The following is a 25156-nucleotide window of genomic DNA, read 5'->3' on the forward strand; positions in this document are numbered from 1 at the left end:
AGTATGAATATTCAAACATTTTCAGTTGCATTAGTCATCCTACTGACGTCATATCTCAATAATCTTGACGACGATGTTGTAAAAATCAACATGGGTGGTGATACCATGACGATGAGCAGCAACGGAAACGGTCCAACACCCACAGGTTGATTTCATCAACGTGAGTTTCCTTTTTATTGTTACTGGGAAAACATTGAAATATTCTCTATTTTTAGTTTATACTAATTTATTTTAGCCCGATTGTGATGAAAGCTTTAAAAAAACTTACTTGAACCACTCTCGAGTCCGCTTCCTGGAAAAACCAGTACTGGTGTCATATCTCTTTTTTATTGCAGCGGCCGGAAGTGGATGATTTTACAGTATGCAATTTCTAATATATGTTTCTTTCATTTTATGGAACATCTTTGAACGATGGTATAAAATACAGTTATTGGAAGCGTTAACAGCCTTAAATCTAAGCAGGGATATAAGGGCCAGTTATTTTGCTTTGGGGGACAAGTTTGCCGTGCATACATCTACTTCTCGAATCAATTTCTTTCATGCCAGGCAATTAAAGGAACTACAGCTATGCAATTGGTACAGCCATTCTTTAACTGGCTTGGGGCCCAACAAACCGGGACAGTTCCAGTTTTTGTCGATAAATTTCTGCTAACTCCTCCCTCTATTGTTATTCTATTCATACCAAGGTCAAGTGCTCACAAGCAGTATCACAAACAAAAGGCACGTGATCTATTGTGTAAACTAGGTCAATCGTATTTGAGAGTCCCGACTGGACTTTCTGTTTTATGTAAACATTAGTGATTGACAGTTTTGGATCCGTCCATTGGAATGGCTGCCAGTTGGAATTGAACCTTTCACCCTCCGTTCCCGAGCTAATGCCTCATGTAATAAATGTATAACTCCCAAGTCTGGACCCGACTTAATCAACATAAGAACGGCAAATATTCAAGTTGCTATAACTTTATTTATTTATCAAATAACCAAGGCGTACGAGTGATTTATCGCCTGATATATCACGGCTCAGAATTCACATGAGCAGGAATCGAAATCCTGAGTTGTTAAATATCTTAGCATCTGAATGATAAAAAGTGTTAAATCAGACGCTGCTAAAGCATGCTTAAAGGCCTTGATGGTTTTCATTTTTACGTGGTCGCAAAATTTTATGCTAGAATTCATTTATCCAAGTAGTAATGAACATGGGACGTCATACGGCATTTTGACGTCATAACTGACGTCATAATGTTCTCTTACCAGCCCATGCATCAAACTTTGTTTACAGCAGGATTTACATAGCTTGACCTTTTTCTGTTTATTAACTGGCAATCAAATTGAACCATGTTAGAATATAGGATTGGACTATTTTTTTCTTGGTGTTAATAAATGGGAAAACACGTGAATGAAGGGGCTTTATGTTTAAAATGTGTGCGTTAAAGTCAGGATTTACATGTGGATGCGACCGGCAGGTACAAATATAATTCTTATAGTTACAAGTAAACATGTTTTCGCACTAATTTTTTCATTTTTTTCTAATGACTTTGCTCTTCGGACCAAAGATTTAGAAAATAGCGTTTTGTCAGACCATGAGAATAGTACATTAAAAGTGATGAAAATTTTCAGAGCTGCCTGTAGCTACAATGCTCATCCCTGCATTTTGATTGTGTTAATTTGAAATAACATACTTTAAACATGAATGACTGCGGACCCTAGACGAATAGATGTTTTAGCCCAGACTTCCTGTCACCAAACCCCCGTAGGTACCCGGGTATCCTATTATATTATGCGTCACAGAATAACATGTATTCAATAGCGGATAGCTTTGTTATCATAAACCATGGCCATACTGTCTGCTGAAACGAAACCAGGGGAGGCAGTTCAGAAAATTTTCGAATGTTTACGAAGGATGACGTCTCTGTTTATGTTAGCTTAGCCAGTTAAACATATACATGGAAATAAAATGCATACGACTTTGATACATTGCATTGTTGTTTTGGTCGGGTATCGGGTACTAAATATGTCACCGGATTCTCCTAAAACTACTCTCCCTACGGGTACCAGGGCACTCGACCATGTCCTTGTCCACATTAAATGTGCATTTTCTTTGGCAAAGCTAGAAGCACTAAACTTATTCCTCGTTTTGATATAAGATATTACAATCTTATGCTAGTCCTAACTTACAAGTGCTGTTTAAATTCTCAATACCAAAGCAGTTTGAATATTTATAAGAAAGTGCCAGGGAATTTGTAAAACACGTCAAGTTTGTACAAGCAAGTTATGGAAATCGTGACATGTTTTACTAGTATCATATATAAGAAGTAAACCAGAGAAAAATAAACGAAGACAAAAGTCCAAGAAGAAAAGCCACTTTCAAACAACGCAGCCACCAGTACAGTACAGAACATATTTTCCCCATAATTCCGCTCTGCCCAACATTCAGTTTTTTTTTTAATCTTATTATTATAATGGATTTTATCGCTTAAAATGCATGAATATTTCAGCATATATAAAAGCTTTAAACGATATTTGGAAAACGTACAAGCAAGATGTGTGAGATGATTTTTAGAGTGTAGACAAACAATGTGTTCGAGTGCATCCACCACATTAAATTTCATTACATAAGTCACTTGCAGAGATGATTTATTCTTTAAAATCAAAAATCGACTTCCCAGAACTGTTTTGTATACACATGCAGTTAAATTATATTGTTGTGTAATTTGTAAATGCAAGGGCATGTGCTTTTAAAAAAAAAAACCCAAACAATTTGCTGTCGATTTGCTTCTATAAGAAATATTAGATGAAACAATAAAAGAAGCAAAAATACATGTATATTTTATTTCATATTTGACTATAGCCTTTTTGATTTATGATTTTTTTATCATTTCAGAATCTCTGCCATGGACACACGCTGATGTTGAAATCACTGTTCATTTCATTATCCATGATTTTCACAATAAAATATCATTATCTTAAATTTTCATGTTTATTCTTTCACCAATATCTTAGTGTTTTGACCTGGTTGTATGAAATCAATCAAGTCCTTACTCTTATATCTCAAGAGATTTAAACTGCCGGTGGTTAGTTCGACCTCCGATGTAGGCCTATTTTACCCCCAGAACAACGAAGTTGTAAGGGTGACGGGGGGTGGGGGCGGGGTATACTGGTTTCAGGATGTCTGTCCGTCTGTCTGTAGACACAATCTTGTGCGCACCAACTCTCCTCATCCCCTTGACAAAATTTAATGAAACTTCACACAAGTGATCAGTAACAACTGTTGTTGTGTATGGTGCATGTTATGTTCCTTCAGGAAAAAAATGCAGAGTTACGGGACTTTGATTTTTGTTACTAAAATAGTATACATAGAGTCTGCATATGTAATTTTGTGCGCGCCAAATTTCCTGAACCCGTGCGCACTAAATTTCTTGAAACTACACAAGTGATAAGTAGTAACCCTAGTGGTGCATGGTGCATGTTAGGTTCTTTCAGAAAAAAATCTGCACAGTTATGGGAATTTGTGTTTTGTTAACATACTATATACATACAGTCTGCATATGCAATTTTGTGCACGCCTAATCTTCCGAACCCTTGCACACAATTTAATGAAACTTCACACAAGTGATCAGTACCAAGCCTAGTGGTGCATGTTGCATGTAACGTTCTTTTAGATAAATATTCTGCAGAGTTATGGAACTTTGTTTTTTGTTACTATACTATATACATAGAGTCTATCTACATACAGTCCACATAATTATGCAATCTTGGGTGCGTCAAATTGCAATGTACTGTGTCAGTGTGTGCGGAGGTACTTTCGTCACTTTTAGTGATAACTCTAATTTTCGCTGTTGACCAATTTTACTGAACAAATCATTCAAAGATATTTAGATGCCCTCCATTATTCAAATGTTTATATAGCACTACAATGGTACTTGATTATCTGATTAAAGGGTGGGGGGGGGGGGGGGGGGGGATGGGAGGGGCAAACCTGCAGATGTACTTATTTCTAAACAGACAGAAACGATTACATTTATAAGGTATTAAAATGCATTATTCGATATCAGTTTAGAGTTTAGTTAATATTTAATAAAATCAGTATGACAATTCTGTCGGTCTTGGATCAAATGTATATTGCGTCGCTAACGCAGTATTTATACATGTGTATTTAAGATTTCAACATATAGGTCATATGATGGAATGGCGCTATTTTCTGTCTAGAATTCACAAATCAGTTGGGACTGGCTTTTCATTAACCATTATATAAACAAATGAAATTTAGTGTTAAAAGTTTCAAAACAAATCGAATATAAATCTGAATAAACTATAAAACACGAAAATGAAACTCAGCTGTAGTATTCAATAAAATGAAGTCATAAAACATGTAATGGGTTTATTTTGTTTCTTAGTACATTTGTATTTATTCTTCATATATACAACTGAAACAAACTGTCTGAGATACCTGTAAGATGCATGCTTTTGTGTGTGTGTTTTTTTTTCAAAATTGGTACATAGGCTGTCATTGATAAAATAATATTAAATCATGAATAAAACAGATAAAAAGAAATAACTGTAAACATTTACAGGAAATATTTATATAGCATGTAAAAACCAGAAGCCCACTTCACGAAGACAAAGTTTGGATGTATATAATTTCATTTTAACTATTCAGCTATTTCTAAAACCTAAGCCAAAAAGAACAATATAGGTCTGTCAAAAAATTAAAATAAGGACGTTTTTACATAATATTTATGATGGAAACTAGGTAGTTATCAATGAACACGCATGATTTTAAAGTCGGCTTTATTGGAATTGCCCGGGCTATAAAATTTGCATCGGACTAGCCCGGACCACTAAATCTACATTTGAATTGCCCGAGTGTACAAGATGTCGGAAGATCAGTCGGTAAAAATCAAACACTACTAGTATGTACAAAGTCTTTTCTAACATCAACATTGACATTCTGGTCAAACTAGTGTTAAAACAACGAGAAACTAGAAATTCAGCTAGAAATTTAAATAATTATATTCAGATAATTACATAAATGATTTATTTTTTCTCTTGTGCTTTAAGTATTTTATTTGAAATAGGCAAAAATGGTTCACCCCTTAGGAAGACTAAGGAAAAAAAATCCAAATTGCTATACATGTAATTTTCTTTTAGTTATCTACGACAATAATTATGTTGATGTTTAAATAAATAAAAGTTTGTGTCTCCTGACACTGTACATGTAACGTGTAGATTTGTTCCCTCAAGGTCACTAATCAATGTTACTAGTCAAGATCACTGGTTTGGAGAATTTTATTTAACAGTGATATCAGCTGTATACTGTCCCTGGTGTCTTGAACGCACTTATCATTGAAAGAACAAGCACCTGAAACACACAGAATAAAGCACATGAAATACATAGATTAAACAACGTACATATTTCTTTCTGAGTCAACAATTTCATGACAAAGGGTTTAGAAGAAACATCCCTTTCAAGAACAAGAAAGAAATTATACATAATTGTAAAGGTCTCTAGCGGTGTTAATAGGAATGTTTTGAATTTTGAATTCACTGTTTTGATTGTATGTCCAAGAAGTGTACATACTTCTATACAGACAATCTGCGTGTGCAAACTTCTATACTTAACCAAAGTCTTAAAGTCCTCTCGATATGTTAGCTATATGTTTCATATTACAAATAGTACATGTAATACCATTTATGTAATGTCTTACACATTTAGAAAAGTGTTTTAAATAACTTCATAAAATCGAGTAATGCTTTTTGCATTTTACGACTTCAGCTCAATTTTCTCTAAAAAGTCTCTAAAATGCACAAAATATCTACAATTTATAAACGAACGAATTTCTTTTGACCCTTATCATGCTGGACACGATTGATTCTGCCTTTGCGACCAGTGAGAATCATGATCAGCCTGCACATTCGTGCAGTCTAATCATAATCTGCACTGTTCGCCATTCAGTCAGTATCTTTTTGGTAAGCACCCCTTTTAACAGTTAATGGTAATGTTGAAATTGAAAGATGGACAAGTTCATTATAAAAAATTAGCAAGGTAAGGATTGAAGGGCCTAGAGACGTTTCAAAATAATAAAAATTATGTATATCTGTGTAGAGGACGTAACATGAATAAAATTATACAATTGCAATACTCAACTTTGTTGAAACTAAAATAAGCCCACTTGCAATTCATTAACTGAAGACTTTAATCTTCACATCCACGATGACACAAATGCAGTAACAGAATTCAATAATTCTTTGTACGCCATGTATTTACAACAACATGTACAATTTAGTACACACACTGGTGGTAACATTCTTGATTTGGTCCTTACGGAAGTCGTAAATGGAGTTGAGGTAGTTTCTTGTGAACAGGGTCCATATATTTCTGATCACTGTGTAGTCAAAATTGTGACAAATGTTAGAAAGGAAATTATAACCAGTGAGGTGGTGCTCTTTAGAAATTTCAAAGACATGGATACGAAGACATTTTCAAGCGATCTGAGAAAAATGACAATCGAAAGTGATAATGTCGACCTTTTTGTTGAAGAATTCCAGACAGCAGTAGAAAAGATTATGAACTCACACGCACCATTTATAGAAAAAACAGTCATCCGTCGCGCTCCAAAACCCTGGTTCACAGAAAAACTTCTTCACCTTAAAAGAGTGGCTCGCAAATCTGAACGTTTGTGGAAGAAACATAGACAATCACACCTGCACGAAGCCTTCAAAACAGCTCGTAAAAACTACGAAAAAGAACTCGAACATGAGAAAAAATCATCTCTGAGTGAAAAAGTTCTTAATGCAAAAGGTGACTCGAAAAAGCTTTATAGGTTTGTATCTGAGACAACAGGCACTAAGTCTGAGAACCCTATGCCAACTGGACATGACAGTACACTGGCTGAGAAATTTGCAGATCATTTCATGAATAAAATCGAAAAAATTCGAGAATCGTTGAAACATTTCGATAATTTTCAACCATGCGAAAAAGATATTCCTTGTTTTGACAGTTTTAAAGATCTGAGCGAGGAAGAAGTTAGAAAACTTATAAACCAACTACAGACAAAATCATGTGAACTTGATATTCTACCAACAAAAGTGCTAAAATCATTCTTGGATGAGCTGTTGCCTGTTATTACCAAATTGGTTAATTTGTCGTTGCGCGACGGCGTTTTTTCCAACAAAGTGGAAACAGGCAATTGTAAGACCTTTGTTGAAGAAAATGGGACTGGAACTTGAATTCGCAAACTACAGGCCTGTTAGTAATCTATCGTTTCTGCCGTTTCTGCCAAAATTAATTGAAAAAGCAGCTCTGTTCAGGCTCAATGATCATGTGAACAAACACAATCTTCTATCAAAAAACCAATCTGCTTACAGGAAAAACCATTCTTGCGAATCAGCATTTTTACGTCTTGTAAATGATTTACTGGATGCTATGGAGAAGAGAGAAGTTACGGCGCTAATTGCCATCGATCTCAGTGCCGCCTTTGATACTGTAGATCATGACATTCTTGTTGATGTGTTAAACAAGCAGTATGGCGTTCGTGGAACAGCACTGAGCTGGGTTGATTCCTATCTGCGCCCCAGAAGTTGTCGTGTAAGTGTCAATTCAGCCATGTCATTCCACGCCAATTAAATTGTAGCGTTCCACAAGGGAGCTGCTTAGGGCCATGGCTATATTTGACATATGCGGGGACACTGTTTGATGTTATTCCGCCGTCGATTTCAGTTTACGGCTGTGCGGATGACCACACTGCTAATAAACGCTTTAAACCATCATCTCCAACAGTAGAATCCCAGGCAATACAAGAACTTGAACAATGTGCTAAAACAATCAACAACTGGATGAATGAGAATAAGCTTAAAATGAACACTTCTAAAACCGAGTTCATCATGTTTGGAAGTAGGCAATAGCTCTCTAAGTGTTCAACTGACAAAATATGCATTGTAGGTGATGAAGTGAAATCAGTGAGCTTTATTCTATATCTAGGTGCATTCCTGGATGAAAACTTGAATCTAAAAGAGCATGTAAAACGAAAGTGTAGAACAGCAATGCACAACTACTTCAGAATAAAATGTATCCGGAAATATCTTACCAAAGAGGCTACCGAAACCCTTGTCCTGTCATTGGTGATATCCCATTTAGATTATTGTAATGTCATTCTGTTTGGTATTGCTCAAAGCGAAGTAAACAAAATGCAACGAATTCAGAACATGTGTGCAAAACTTGTCCTAAATCGAAGAAAATATGACAGTTCCAAGCAAGCGCTGTATGACCTTCATTGGCTACTAACAAAGCCAGAATCACATTCAAATGCTCACCTACATGTATAATTGTTCAGTTGGAAACTCTCCAGAGTATCTTTCTGAACTTCTCATAAAACAAACACAGACAAGGAACTTGCGTTCTTCAAATTCCGTTACTGAGTGTTTCGTTGTTCCTTTCAACAAGCGCAAAACGTTCAGCGACAGAAGTTTTGGTACTGTTGGACCTAAACTCTTGAATGAATTGCCTCTCGAAATAAGGAACTCAGACACAATAGATGTTTTCAAAAAGAAGTTGAAAACTCATTATTTTGGAAATTACTTTGCACTCTTTTAGAGACTGTGACTGTAATTTTTAAGAAATTGAAGTAACGTGAACTGGATGATTTTATTGTGTAAATACATTCGAATATGAACTATATTATAACAAATACAAAATACAGTTGTTTGTAATAACTTCTGGACATGTCGCAATAACCCACTTATTCTTACTTAATAACAAACAGCTGTCTTACTGTATCTTAATATTCTAATATTTTATTAATCTTATCTGATGCCTGATCTTTTTTTAATGCTTACTAAATAGTTTATTCACAATGATATTTATGCTCATTTATGCCATATGTCATTTAAAATATCTTATTTTTTGTCGTATTTTTTATGTATTTGTAAAACGCCATTGAATATGTTTTGCGTAAAAATAGGCGTTTAATCAAATAAAACAGTTTCAGAAGATATACGAGAGGTTTTTGTGCATTTTGTAACATAAATATCATAAATATTACAAAAAGTACAGTTATAAAATTTCTCATACGTTGTGAAAAATAGATAGTCAATGGACATACAATACATAATCAAGCACCGCAGTTATATAGACATGTAATAGTTTTTACATGTTATATCAGGAATAGCTTCTAATTTCAGAGATAAATGCAAAAATATTCAAATTTGCTCATGCATATACTACATATCTAACACTAAACACTTTGAACAAGTAGGACCTTCTCCCCAAACTTCACAACTGTAACGCCAACTAAAGAAAAAGGACCTACATCTTTAACAAGACAATGGTCATTATTAACTTCTCTTTCCGCTCTTACTGTTTTTCTTACACCTTGTATATTATTAAATTACTGTCTTAAACAACTATTCGGTCTTAGAAATAAACTTGTAATATACGTATACCTGTTTCAAGTTTTTTGATTTTCTTATTATTAGAACTTCATTTTCCCTTTTCATACCAAATCAATCCATTAATTCTGCTTACAGTCTTTATTTTTGCTAGGATCAGTACTACGTGTTCTTTTTCGTTTAATTCACACATCTTTGTTCCCCAAAAATATAGTTAATTGTTATGTAAGTATAAAAAATAGAAAATTGTGTAGTTATTACATCGTGCTATGTGTTTTACAAGAGAGAAATTTATATACTTCTTAATCCTGTTGATATATAATATTGTTGACTGACAGCACCACAAACGCATGCTCTGCAGGGTCTACTTTACTGTACTTTATGCCTTAAGATATGTAGGGGATGGTTGGAATATCAGTATTTATAGCAAGCTCAATCAGCAGGCTGCTTTGGGCCTGCTCGAGATAATGCTAGTGTAATTCATTATATTGATGGATTTGAAAACTTTTCTGGAAGTCACCAAGGCGCTTCTAGCGGATAAAGAGCTGAAACAGGGAAGAGACAGAGTCATTTGAATTCTAAAAATGATTTATCACTTTAAAAGCCTACACGACAGATTTCCAGTTAGTTGACAATACTGTATAATTACATTCTTAAAATCTTTAAAGCTACCGCAGTGAAAAAAAAATATTGTCAACATCTGCTCTAGGCAAAATGGCTTGTGTGTCTGGTTGTGTGTTTGTGTGTGCGTTGGGGGGAAGGAGGGGGGGGGGGCGGGGCGTATGGTTTGGCTATTTTACAATGTTTTGTAAGCTTAGTACCACATTTTAAACATCATACTATTCTCTATTTTACACAAATCTTAAGATGGTTAAAACAATTTTATACAGTCAAGTTTTACATATTTGAATTATTATTATTTTATAAATCATAAAAACGAGAAGTAGCGAAAACTAATGCTAAATAAAGATCATCAAAATAACATGGAAAATAAAGGGAACAGAAGTCAGTTGAAAGATGTTCTTCAAAAGGGAGAGGGTAGTATTATGTTATGTTCAGGAGAGTTTGAAGTACTGATCGCTGAAATTGATTAGGTTTCTAAATAGGATAGTGTTCAGTGAGTATTTAAGTACAAATAGTCAGACCAATTGGCCATCTTGAGGAAAATATCAACATCCCCGTTGAGGAGCCTCAAATGTTTCTAAGTGAGTTAATTTCTTCTGTCAGATGTAAAAAATATGGAAGGATAACATTAGTGGTTGGATACATTGACTTGCAGATTAGTTATATTTTATATCTAAACGCGGATTAATTAATATTTGCTTACGAATGGAGAGGGAACAACAGAGGTTGCGAAAATGGATGGCACAAAACATGAAGATTACATTGAAATGCTGACACTTTAATTAGATAGTGTTTAATTGATGTCTTGAATTGTGCACTATAACAACAATTAACTAAATGTGTTGTTGCAAGTAAAGGATGCGATGCCTCTTTCTTCCCTCGCAATCACTTGCTTTTTGTAGCCGTTACTGGCAGCAGCACATTTAGTTAATTGAGCACGCAAAATGGTCCGTCTTTAGATTAAAATTTTGTAAGTGGAGTGACAACTTATATACAGGTAACACAGTATTGTGCTATTGTATTTTTCAATGTTCTAAGTGAATGTATAACCAGTTGTGTAAGATGTTGTTATTTTTTTATGCATTTTATCGTTAGCTAACGGAAATTTTAACCTGAAAATTTAACGATTCCTTAGCAAACAGAATAATAAAAATTCGAGCGTCAAGTTAACGATTCATTGTTTTATTGCAATAGTCTTTCGTGGCAATTCAGACATTTCAGACATGTTCATGAGCTTTTAATATGAATTCATTCAAATTTGGTCCCGGAAGTGTCTGCATCTGCCATTATTATCATGATTTAGATTGGAAATAGTTGCATATCTTCTGTCCAGACGCACTTTCAAGTAATTTAGTATGTAAATGCCATAATAAGAATGTACTTTATATAAATCCATAAATGAGCCACTTCGAACATGTGTGCAATGTTTATATTAAAGTGTATGTGTGTAGGTTTGCATTATGTACACAGGTGTGACATTTCTAATCTAATATGAGTATAGTTATTTTCACGTTACACCTTGTAACAGAGTTGAAAATGTGTGACTCTTTTATAACAACATTTTGTTGAAAGTTGCTAAAACATTACTTACTGGGGTGTTACACTTTTGTCCAGTTGTAACTTTTACCGAGCTCAGACAGCTCTTTCCAGGCAAGCATTAAAAGCTTTGTATTTGTTTAAGTCATTTTTATGTGCTATCATTAAATAAAAGAGAAAAGTGCAGAAAAGGTTAGATTCTTTGAAAGTATGGTCATGCCAATATTGTCATATGGGTTAGAACTATGGTAGTTCCATTTGGCAGCGGATATTGCAATAAAATACAGCTCAAATTTGTAAATTACATCTGCTGTATAGGGAATTTTGGCATATCACCGCTATCATTAGTACGTAAAATCAGAATAATTAAATACTGGCATATAATTAGTAAAAGTCTAAATGCATTTGCATATGTATTGTTTCATTTGCATATGTATTGATGTACTATGCGTTTAACAAGTCTCATAATTAGTCTAAGAATTCTATTAGTTGACTTGTGATACGCATGCCTGCGGAATAATGTTTTGTGATAGTGTACTATATTTTCAACAATTGTGTTCTGAGTTAAATAGTTAGTGTGAATTAGAGAACTAGTGACTTTATTCAAGAAATGTACCCCAGTGTTATAGAAATTGAAAAGTGTAGAAAAGCGTTATCACGCTTTAGTTGTTATTCAAATGAACTAGCCACTGCAGCGGGATGATTCAGAAACAAACATTGACTGGAACCAACGTTTATTTACCAAATGTAATATGCATCATATCGTTTTTGCTTGTATGTACTTATTACTAAAACTTTAGAAGAGAACTATTACCTAAATGTTATAGTGTACATGTATAGCCAACAGAAACTAAACAGAAGTATCTACTGAAATCAGCTGATAAAAATAATTTATATATGAAGTTAATCTTAAGAGAAATAAAATAAATTGCATTAACATGCCACTAAAACGCAAACTGTGGATTATATATAAAATAGTTTTTGATTAAGTGAGATTTATTTGAATGTTGTATATATATACTACTTTAAATTACTATTCGTACCATGTATAATACTTTCCAAATTTCGTGTATAACGATGGACATTAAGAAGGATTATGCTTATAAAATCTTTGACTTTGAATTGAATTGTAAGTTGAGAAAGAAACCACGTTAAGTTTTTAGTTTTTATAGAAATTAAGGATGCGATTTTCCACAAATTTCTCAATTTAATAAATTACGCTGGTTCAGTTCGTCCTAGACGTATAATAAAGACTTCCGTCTGCTTATACAGCTTTTTCACTTAAGCATTAAAATCTAAAATTCAAAGTAAATGTGAAATTACTGTCATAGTAACAAAAATTTCCTGAGAGAATGACTTTATTCCTTTAAATTTTCTTTTTATTAAAACAAAATTCTTACTAGAATCGCAGCAAATACCGTCTGCTACACAAGAACCTTGACCTCTGGCCCCGCATGGTTCACCACGGATTTCACAGGCAATAGTGCGTTCATTTTCTTTTTGACAAATCTGAGTTTCTGTTGTACCAAAATAGCAGCCGAACGGCCCACAGCAAATGTTCGGACCAACACATTGTCCGCTGTTTCCAGGACCACAAGACAGACACTGAAAGAAAAAAATATGATGATAAAGATCCAGTAATGGTAAAAGCAAACTAGGACACCATGTTACTCCCCCTTATTGGTACAGTTTGACTGCTTAACAATATTACGTCAAAAGGTCAGTAAGGGATACAGTCAAAATTTACACTTCCGCAGTAAAGTCAGAAAAATGTCCAAGATAAGTATTCTCCATTTTCGCTCTTTTAACAGGTAATGCAAAAGTGCTGCTATAATCTCGAGTCGTCTGCTTCAAAAATAATAGCAATGCTTAGTTTTTCAAACCTTATTGTAATTTCATGTTTATTTTTGGCCTTTAGAATTTTGCATTAATTTACTTACCAAGCTATTATATAATTATATTCTTTTTTGCTAAAAACTAGTAAAATGTTTAAATATAAACGGTCCCCTTTTGCGTGACAGCTCAGATATAATACTTCTCATTGTTTCGTACGAAGAACATTGTTGTTTTTATAGAAAACAGAATGTACTTTTGAAAAGCATAATTCAGCTCTACATGAATATTTTATTTCTGTGTAAATTGAACCAAGTGAAAGCATGTCTAATTATATTTATCACACCACCCACTGTAAGGAACACATTAAATTTTATCTTTTCAGCTCTGAATAGAAATGTCTATTTAAGGAACAAAAATAAACACAAAACTCTACAACTCGTATCTTAATTTTCGTTTATTTGAAACCAAGTTTTAAAATTTTAATTAGAACTGCTTGCATTAACAAATAACATATATAAGATAGTATTTATACTGCGTAAGATTTATCTCCCAACTGAAGTCAAAGACAAATTAATTTGTACGAAAAATAAGACAAATCTTGCCAACAGCAAATAGTATTCCGGAAATGTTAGTGCATGAAGCTACCTCCAGCAATGCAAATGTTATCGATTTGACGTACGGAGAACATCTATAATTTGGTCAAGAAAACCGAGTAATTTAACAGCACTTAACCCCTAATTTATTCTTTTATACAAGAAATTTGAGCGTAGAAATTTCTGTTTATTATACAAATTAGTTGTTTTCTGAAAGCGTAAACAGAACATGCGTCATTGAGTGTTGTCAATGCTAGACATGTCAATGGAAAATGTAATTTTAGACATGTTATAGAAAATGTGGGAACGAGTTAACAGGCAGTGTAAACTCTCGTGTTAAAATAAGATCAACTGCATTTTTAACAGTAAAATAGAAGCACAAACGATACACTGTCAGAAAATATGATGTAGATACGGCTAATGAGCATTATATGTGTAAGGACGCTTCATAAAGTTTAATCTGTAATGCAATATTATAAATAAATTAATTTAATAATAAATAATATATCAATAAAAAATTTCGAATGAGTAAGCAACTTTTCATTTTAAAATGCCAAAAATCTTAGCGTCCTAGATATGGGTTTACAGATGGGGGACATGTTTTATAACCTATCAATAAATAGATGTTAGTAATGCCCATTAAAGATGAAATTATGTACTAGTGTGACAAATACTAGTGTGACAAATAGCAAAATTACCTGTTCTGTTTAAGTTATAAATGTTAAAAGACACAATTCTAAGCTAATCTTAAGTCAAACAAAAAGAAATACATCTGAAAAAAATTTAAACATCTTGGCATTTTTTTCATGTAACTGAGCCGCATTTTAAAAATTTCAAAAAGATATTATTAATTACATTTTGCATTTCATCAAAACATGGAACCAGCGCTCAGCGTACTCCAGAGCCCGGTGGAAATCATGTCAAATGAGTTTTTGTCTATCCTTTTATGCAGTCAGTTTTTTCATTTGAACTTTTTTTTTTGATAAATGAAATGACCTTATATGCCATTTTGACCGAACAATTGAGTTTATCGGAAAGACTGTCATTTTTTTTTGTCGACGCTAGAATCATTACGTGAGGGTGAATCTAAGTTCACCTGACCTATGACATCAATCTAAGAAATCTCATTTTACATAATGCGATATATATTCTAACATCGAGCACGTGCTCTCTTTTTTGTCGGTTAGCAAAACATTTACATAACGTCTGCTTGCCCAAAAATACATATAATTTACTTTTTTTAATTTCCACCTATGTAATAATTTGTAAAAAATTGGATTATGAATAAAAATATCAAAAATAAAGTTTTATGTACGTTTAGTTTCATTTTAGGTTAATATTCAATGTGAAATAACACTTAATGTCGATTCCACTATTCCATGATACCTTTTGTTTATTTTACGAGCTCAACCAACTCTAAAATGTCATTAAACACCCAAAAGACGTAATAAGGCAAGATATTCAAAACAAAAACAATACACCTTTTTATCATGTCATTGTAAATGAATTTATAATTGGATTGATATTTGACCAAGGCCCAGTTGTTCGAAACTTTAACCAGCTGTTAAACTAGCTGCCTATTAAATCTTGATTCAAAATATTAATCTTGGTGGGAAACATTAGTATAATGATTTTATTTTACTGTAAAGATGTTTAAGTGTTCATACTTTTTAACCCATATATTCCTTTTTCTAAATCTTCTAACGTGTCGTAATATATCTCTTAAAGTTAATCGGCCGTTAGCTTAATCGCCTGTTAAAGTTTTAAACAACTGGGGACAGATATCTAGTATTTTTGTATTCTTATCAATGCTGTTTGCTCATTTGATAATAACAAAAGATTTCTCTGTATGTTTCTGACATGCTACAAAATGTGTTTAGGTCTTAAAATGAATAAAAAGATACATTTGCACCATTTGATTTTGTTAAAATTATGGAATATTCCTGAACACACATTTAGTTAATGTATTTTAAGAATTAGAAAAGAGATTACAAAAACATTCAAGTGTCGTTACAAGTTAGTTCTGTAGAATTCTTTTGTGCGGTTGCGATTCAATTTATCGCATGTTTTTGAAATTCAATGGACCGACCAAACAACCAGTCAATATGAAACGCGATCTAGTGCATTCATTTAAGTGAGCAGGGTCACATACTTTGTACCAAGCTGACTTCGCTGTTTGAAAGAGTGCAACTTCGCTTATCTTTTTGTAACAAATCGCATATAAAAGAACAACAGTAAATACAGTAACCATAAAGTAAGCCCGTCATGAAAAAAAGCTCTTCAATAAACATCAACCGACGCAGTTTAATACAAAGAAGAGAAGTTTTTTTTTTTTATTTATAGACCAATAGGGCATATATCACGACCACTGAGATCAGGATGATCGCAAACAGACAGTTGGACTCCCACGAGAATTCCATTCAACTTGCTGGTCTATTGAACGCCGACAGTGTTTGTCAAATGATAAAGAACCGGACAAAATCTGAATCCCTTTGGGAGACCACTTTATCTAAAAACAACAATACTGTTAACGTATAAAATGAATTATGTTTGTTCCTGTGTAAAAGTTATAACTGATTATTTACATGAGTGTAACTTGATAAGAACTAATGAAAATAAAAAATTAGGTTCATTAAAGTTATTAAAGATTAAAATGTACGCAAGTTCTAGTATTATGACCTTTCAAGCTGCCATAAACTGAGCATATAATATTACCAAAGCGCGTGCGAGCGTATGAAACATAACAAAACAAGTATTAGTATTACAGAGTGCAAAACATAACAAAACAAGTATTAATATTACAGAGTGCAAAACATAACAAAACAAGTATTAGTATTACAGTGTGCAACTTTTATAGAAAAGTAGAATACGTTGTGTTTTTATAATAAACTCCCATTGTCTGTTCAAACAATTGTGAAGAGACCTAGATTTGCCTTGATGAATTTAATATATGCAAAACGTTGCAAAATTATTGTTCAAAGAAACTTTAAATGCGATTTTAGCATACATGCAAATAAAATTACCGAAAATGCAAACGTGTGAAGTTTTAGCCTATACTGTTCGTTTTACTCATCCCATAATACTTAAGCCCTCTACAGACGGTAGGATTTTGTTGTACAACACTAATTATCTCAAAGATGTACAATTTTGAAATTGTACATTTTTCACATACAGACAGTATTCCATTCCAATATAAATCACAGACATTTACCTAGTAAACATAGTGCATCAGGTACTAAAAAGAATGTAACCATTAATAATAAAAAAATGATATTCACCTTTTTATGTCCCATGAATTTGATTAGCATGACACAATTACATAAGCCACACCATGAGAAAACCAACATTGTGGCTTTGCGACCAGCATGGATGCAGACCAGCCTGTGCATCCGCGCAGTCTGGTCAGGATCAATGATGTTTGATTTCAAAGTCTATTGCAATTAGAGAAACCGTTAGCGAACAGCATGGACCAGACTGCGCGGATGCTGGTCGGAAACGCACTATGTTGGTTTTCTCACGGCGCGGCTCAAATCATTTAACTTTTCAGTGTCATCCGTTTTCCATTATGCATAAGAAGCCATTTTATATTCAGATTTGTGTTTATTTTTTGGGCAATTGTTTCTGGAATTTCATTCACTTGCCTCTTATCAACTAATTATTTACCAATGTGTTGCTTGTCAACGTGGGTGGTACGTAAGGCAAAACTTACAGAATAGAACATGTCCTAATCTGTAAGTCAAGACAGTCACTTAAGATTTACGAAATTAAGGAATAGCATCATACACACGATAATATTCGGCTGTACATCTTGAATTTAATTGGTGTTGTACAACAAAAACCTACCGTCTGTAGAGGGCTTTGGCAAACTGCTTCTTACTGGTGTGTTCTTCATGATTCCCCAAAAATTCAGAAAGAACCCGGTTCTTATTTCGTAATTTTTGACTGACAGGTTTAAAGTGTTATTGGCAAACTGCTTGTTAATGGTGCGTTCTTCATGATTCCCCAAAAATTCAGTAAGAATCCGGTTTCTTATTTCGTAACTTTTAACTGACAGGTTTAATTGGGAAGGTCATGATAAGACCACAATCAGGTGATAACGGCAATTTATTTATCAGATTCATTTATTGTGGTGTACTATACAGGAATGCAGTGACATACTGATATTATGAAGTGTGAAAATATTTAATTAAACATTTAATTCTTTGCTCAACATAATCCTTTGGAACAAACTGAAAACGGTCCACCATTTTACTAGACATTCACATCTGTTTTGGCTCCAAATTACAGACAAAATAAATGACGTAATTCACACTCAGCTAATACCTCTGAAGATACAAATTTGTTTGACAACAGCAATTTCATGGTTAATTAGGAAGGTCAGATTTCTTCACCCCCACATATTTGCCAATAAGTAGGTAAGAGGTTCTGATAACCTCTTACCTATACATAAAGGCAATTTATTTATCAGACTCATTCATTTTGGTGTACTTTACAGGAATGCAGTGAGATACTGATATCACAAAAGTTGTTTGACAACAGCAATTTCATGGTTAATTAAGAAAGTTAGAATTCTTCACTCCCACATATTTGCCAATAAGTAGCTTCGCCCGGTTATCAAAACCTCTTACCTATACTTAGAAATGTCAATCTTTTTTAACGTTTTCTGATCCTTTAAGGACGTAGGAGCGATTTTTTTCTAACGTTAGAATTTTTTTCATACTCTGTGAGCTTGAAGAACATTAGTTTCCAAGACAAACAAGAGAAGAAAAAACACAGGTCACCGAACTCGTTTTAATTTTATAGGGCATTTTCTTCACCCACTGTTCAAGCATTTCTGAAATTTTTGTAAAGTTGAAAAAATGGTGGTACTTTATAAAACATATAAATATTATAAGGATTTCAGGTCTTACATGTTAATAGAGTTAGGGTTAGGGTTTAAGGTGATGTTAGTATTATATAAGCATAAATGTCACTAACAAATCTCTTTCATATTTACATGTTGATATAATTACCCCACCCACTTTATTTTCAATGGAAAAAACGTATTTAGATCTACAAAAAAAAAATTCTGACGTAAAGATTTTCAAAATATTTTGCAGCTTTAATGACACACAAACATGCTTCAAAATGGAAAGAAAAAAAGTTGGGGTCACCGTGCATCTAAGAGATTTATTAAGAAAAAAACTGTTAAAAACCTGTGAATTTTTATATTTTTTGTTCGTTTTGATTTAATTTATATTTTCTAGATAATATAAAGTGCTATCCTGAAAACTTTTATTTCAATGATATCATCATATCATTATATGTATCAGCCAGGAAATATCGAAACCAAACCTGATCTAACGCTCGTACATCCTTAAGTCACCTTTTGAACTTTGTGTAAGCTGGTTCATACTGATTTTTTGGGGAATCATGAAGAACGCACTATTAAGAAGCAGTTTGCTAATACGTACAGGTAAGAGGTTTTGATAATGGGGCGACGCAAATATGGGGGGTGGGGGGAGGGGGGGGGGGGGGGAAGAAATCTGACCTTTCCTAATTAACCATAAAATTGCTGTTATCAAACAAATTTGTGTAATATTTTCACACTTCGTAATATCAGTATGTCACTGCATTCATGTAAAGTACACCACAATAAATGAGTCTGGTAAATAAATTGCCATTATCAGTTGATTGTGGTCTTATCATGACCTTCCCAATTAAACCTGTCAGTTTAAAATCGGGTTCTTACTTTTTGGGGAATCATGAAGAACGCACCATTAAGAAGCAGTTTGCCAATAATGGGTGTAATAGTACGTCTTTAACTAAGTATATGTAAGAGGATTCATATAACCCGCTACTTGTCTTACCTTCTTATTGACAACACGGTTCAATGCAACTGACATTGATGCTGATTAAACAAGTCGAAATGTGAACCCCAACATTCCATCCAGTACAATTTAGGCTAGATATATTTTTTACAGTGTTTGAAAACAATGTATACATTGTCATCAAGGTAAAGGGTTCCTAGGAATAAATTTAAAAGTACAAAATGAGATAGGAATAATGGAGAGATGCATATGAAATTGAATGCATCTATCATTTCTGAATGCCAAAACAAAGCGATAGCAGACAGGGCATTAATTAGTACTGATAAGAAACAAACAAGACAGAATGTATCCAGAGACGATATTATCCAAATAAAGGTCAAATCTGCTCTTTAAACAGCACAGGTTTACTCTTTATTTTAAATTTCAGTATTTTTTTGGTTGCCTGGTAATGTTGTTGTTTCCATCTAATGAACCTGTTGTAACTAATAAATTTGATAAACTCAGAAGAGTGGTTGTTATTATCAAAAAGAGAGCACTTTTGCATGGCCCGTGGAATTAAACATGTCAATTATACAATTACCAATATACCCTACTGCCTATAACAAAATTTGTAAAACTGAATAAACATGGGTATTTGTCAATAATTAGATGATATATTTTTAAGAACGTGGCCCGCATATGTATCCACAAAGAAAAGAAGTATATGACCTAGTGTACGAAACTGAAATGAACCAATGCTTAACCTGATGATCACATTATTGTTTAACTTAATTGCAGGGATATTCAATACTTCTATTTTCTTATATATAAACTCTCTAGAGAATATATATTTGGTATGGTTGAGATTAATATAACACCTTGATACAGACCCGTCTGTGTTAATTGAACAACTGTATTTCATACCCAGATCCATTGAAAATTATTTAGAACAAGTAGGACTCAGTAAAGGTTGCTCTGTTTCTGCTATCATATAGTACATAGCACTGTGTCATAGGTTATAAGAGACATTTTATATATCATTAACATGCTAAATTACCATTAACTGTTAAAAGGGGTGCTTACCAAAAAGATACTGACTGAATGGCGAACAGTGCAGATCATGATTAGACTGCACGGATGTACAGGCTGATCATGATCTACACTAGACGCAAAGGCAGAATCAATCGTGTCCAGGATGATACAGGTTAAAATCAAGAAATATCCCTTCATCATGGAACTTAGGTTACACAATGACAGTACCAAAATCAAGCCATGATTATATAGCCTTAATGCTAAACAGAAAATTCATTATGTGCAAAATCAAAATCCAGAAAGATCTCTTATTCAAGAATTATTATAGAACTGTAACTATGAACATAGAGGCATCGTGCCTCTTAATTCAAGCAACACATAATGTGTCAAAATGTAATTAAACAAGAGCTGTCACTACCCCGAAGCATGCCCAAGAAAGCTACAGTTGTCTGCGCAAAATATACCATAATAGTTCAGGTATGAATCATTTTGTGACCTTGACCTTGACCTGAGAGACCCGGGTCATAAGTGCGACACATCTTCTCAAAATAGTTAACATTTGTGTCAAATTATTATATATCCCTTGATAAATGGCAGAGTCATGGACCAGACAAGAAACAGACCATGTTAACCTTTGACTTCTAAGTGTGGCCTTGACCTTGGAACTAGTGTCTTGGCTTGAGCATGACATGTCATCTCATTATAGGGAACATTTATGCCAAGAGATTTTAAAATTCCTTCATCAATGGCAGAGTTATGGACCGGACAAGAAACAGACAATGTTAACCTTTGACTTCTAAGTGTGACCTTGACCTTGGAGCTAAGGGTCTGAGTCTTGTGCACGACACATTGTCTTATTATGGGGAACATTTATGCCAAGTTATTTCAAAATCCCTTGATGAATGGCAGAGTTATGGACCGGACAAGAAAAAGACCATGTTAACCATTAACCTCTAAGTGTCACCTTGACCTTAGAGCTAAGGGTCTAGGTCTTGCGCGTGACACATGGTCTTATTATGGTCAACATTTATGCCAAGTTATTTCAAATTCCCTTCATGGATGGCAGAGTTATGGACCGAACACGAAACAGACCCTGTTAAACTTTGACCTCTAAGTGTGACCTTGAAATTGGAGCTAGGGGTCTAGGTCTTACGCATGAAACGTCGACTCATTATGGTAAACATTTATGCCAAGTTATTTTAAAATCCCTTTATGAATGGCAGAGTTACATCCCGAAAGATAATTTACACAGACGCTTGCACGCACGGACGGACGGACAGTGCGATTTATGTATGCCCACCTTCGGGGGCATAAAAAGATGTTTCCAGAATACATCGTGGGCATTGTGACTGTGACAGAATCTTTCATGGGTTTTCGAACAAATTTACAGAAATACATAACAACAGAGCGAACTTGCCGCAAGTTGAGGGGACTAATATAAGTATCTTAATACATACCCATTCTACCCGTTTCCCCCACCCCTATTAAAATCCCCACCCAAAAGAAAACTTTCTTGTTGGTCATTCTTCCTTGTCTTTGTCTTAAGTTACTCCATATTGTTTCCTAGTATCCCTCATACACATCAATTCTATTCTTGACCCTGCATTTTAAATCCAAATATCCCACAATTCAAAAGGAAATTCTTGTTTTACTTCATTCTAATTCAATAGTTCTTTTTTGCTTTAAAAATGAAATGTTTGTACGGATAAATCTGCTTACAATTTTCTAGGGATATGGTCCCAAGTTACAAAATAATTGTATCTTTATAAAGAGAAGCTGAACATAGAGCACTATGCAATGTTGGAAAATCTGATAGGTTTAGTTATGATCCTTTGTAATTTGATAATGAACTGGAAACAAGTACAAGAAGAAAGAAAAGAAAACCTACTTTTGGTAATTTTCAGAACAGAATAGAAAGAATACGTTTTATATTGCATGCATTCATAGCATGTCCATACGGTGAATATCAGAGTCTGGACTGAGCACCAGTTGAAACCTGTCAAGTTTTAATTGCAAACCATTTGTTTTTATCAACCGGTTACGTTCGTGGCCTCAGGACAGACAGTGAATGGTGTCTTTTAACTGTTACTTTGTCATTAATTTTATTTAATTCAGATGGATCTATGACATTTCTTGATCCGTGCCTAAGTGTTTTAGGCCAGGCTGCTTACAAGAAAAGCGTTTAAGACCATCCCATTAAATGAAGTGATTTTAAATAACCAGCAACGCTCGACTATTTAATTGCATTTTCCGTAGAAATATTGAAGACATGAACAAGTCCAATTTTGTGACACTTTCTCTACTGAGATAACTGACTACAACAAAAATACAAATTTGAAAAAAGGTCATAACTTTGTAAAACTGCTAAACAGAGTAATGGAACATGCGCACTACATTTCAAATCACCACTGTGCACAAACGTGTGAGGTTTCAATCCATTCCCATCAGTCGATACTGGGATACCTTCTTACAAGCAAACCTTAACCAAATCGTGACGTCAACGCCTACACAGACGCCAAGACTGGCACCAACAGGTGGTGAGTGCAGAGGCTCTACCACTTCTTCGAATAGCTGAGCAAATTATTTATAAACACCACCCATTTTATAACAACGCAGGATACCGGAGGAACCGAGGGAAATACATTTGACCATTGAACCAATTAGTAATTATATACTAGAAAGTGAGAAAAACTTCTAACCTTGGGAAAATAGGTTTGACTATTGACAGTCAAACCATATAGTGTACACTGGAGAGAGAGAACAACATTCGTACCTCGGGCGAGTAGTTTTGACAATTGACTGATAAGCCATTAAACAAGTGTATTCGAGAGAGAGAGAGAGAGAGAGAGAGAGAGAGAGAGAGAGAGAGAGAGGGGGGGGGGGGGGGGGGGGGGGGAAGAGAGGAGAGAGGGGGGAGAGAGAGAGCAACCTTCGAACCTGGAAAAAATACTTTTGACGATTGACCGGCAAGCCATTAAATAAGTGTATACTAGTTAGTGAGAGCAACCTTCAAATCAAGGGCAGAAAGGTTTGACAATTGACCGGCAAGCCATTTAAAAGCATATATTAGAGAGTGTATGCAACATTAGGACCTCGGGGAAATAAACTTGACAGGTAAGTCAATTAATGAATGAACACTAGAGATTGAGAAAAACTTTCGAACCTCTAGTAAATAGTTTTGTCTGTTGTTCCGAAAGCCATTTTGTAATTGTATAGTAGAGAATAAAACAACATTTGGAGCATTGGCAAATAAATTTGACTATTGACCGGCAAGACATTTAATAAATGTATACAATAAAGTGGCTTGAGAGTATGAAAAAACGCTGGATATTAATAAATTACTACCTGCGATAAATACACCTTATGAGCCGTGCCATGAGAAAACCAACATAGTGGCTTTGCGACCAGCATGGATCCAGACCAGCCTGCGCATCCGCGCAGTCTGGTCAGGATCCATGCTGTTCGCTGTCAAAGCCTATTGGAATTAGAGAAACTGTTAGCGAGCAGCATGGATCCTGATCCGCGCAGGCTTGTCTGGATCCATGCTGGTCGCAAAGCCACTATGTTGGTTTTCTCATGGTGCGGCTCATATATTATATCAGCGGAACTTGATTTTCTTTCTTAATTATAATAGCACAGTAATATAGCTTCATTCACCACGGTGACATTTTGTAATAATTAATATTGATCATCCTAGACCTTTCCTTACGATCTATGAATATTAGAATATATTATGAGTTTTAATGTAACAAACAAAATACTTCTATTACTGTGGTAAGCCAAAAAACATACAAAAGTTGATGAGATCTCTGCGTATTATAAACAACTAGACTGCAGCGTATAACAGATATTACGATTTAATTAATTATTAAAATATAAGTATGAAAAAAATTCTGATTTTCTCATAATGGAAGATATCAAATGTTTTTTTTTTTGTCTCTGGCACATAAGTATAAAATTGATAAAAAAAATTGCTAGAACAAGAAAGAAACATGAAATAAAAGTAGAATTATTTAATTTGTTAATGAGAAGTCGTTGCTATGCCACTAGTGAAAATAGAGCATCGGGTGTTCACTCGGTGGAACATATTTTGACACTATCACAAACAAATATCTATATATATTGTGGTAAAATGCTCCGACTTTTAATAACGATTTTATGCATTTGTCAATTATCATTTGTTTGCATTTTAACAACAAAATAACTACAAGCTTAATAAATCAGCTATTATCTTTTATCAAAGCCCGCCCGCTTAGCTAAATCGGGTGAGCGCAGATCTACGGATCGCGGGGTCGTGTATTCGATCCCCAGGTGAGACGTTTGTTCTCCGTGACAATTTGATAAAGGACATTGTGTCTGAAA

At 34.2% G+C, this 25156-nt stretch overlaps 1 protein-coding gene across 2 annotated transcripts in view; it reads right to left on the reverse strand.

Annotated features, from left to right (window-relative positions):
• Positions 1-4364: 4364 nt before the first annotated feature.
• The window catches only part of LOC123547203 (conopressin/neurophysin-like), a 71849-nt gene continuing 51057 nt past the window's right edge, over positions 4365-25156 (reverse strand). For both annotated transcript variants that reach the window (XM_045334130.2, XM_045334129.2), the window contains exons 2-3: positions 12945-13149; positions 4365-5359 (exon numbers count right to left, since the gene is read on the reverse strand). In XM_045334130.2, the coding sequence (XP_045190065.2) occupies positions 5259-5359; positions 12945-13149 (306 nt within the window). In that variant the 3' untranslated portion in view covers positions 4365-5258. The remainder of the gene's footprint in view (positions 5360-12944; positions 13150-25156) is intronic.

This window comes from Mercenaria mercenaria, chromosome 9 (genome assembly GCF_021730395.1).
Source record: "Mercenaria mercenaria strain notata chromosome 9, MADL_Memer_1, whole genome shotgun sequence".
Taxonomy (NCBI): Eukaryota; Metazoa; Mollusca; class Bivalvia; order Venerida; family Veneridae; genus Mercenaria; species Mercenaria mercenaria.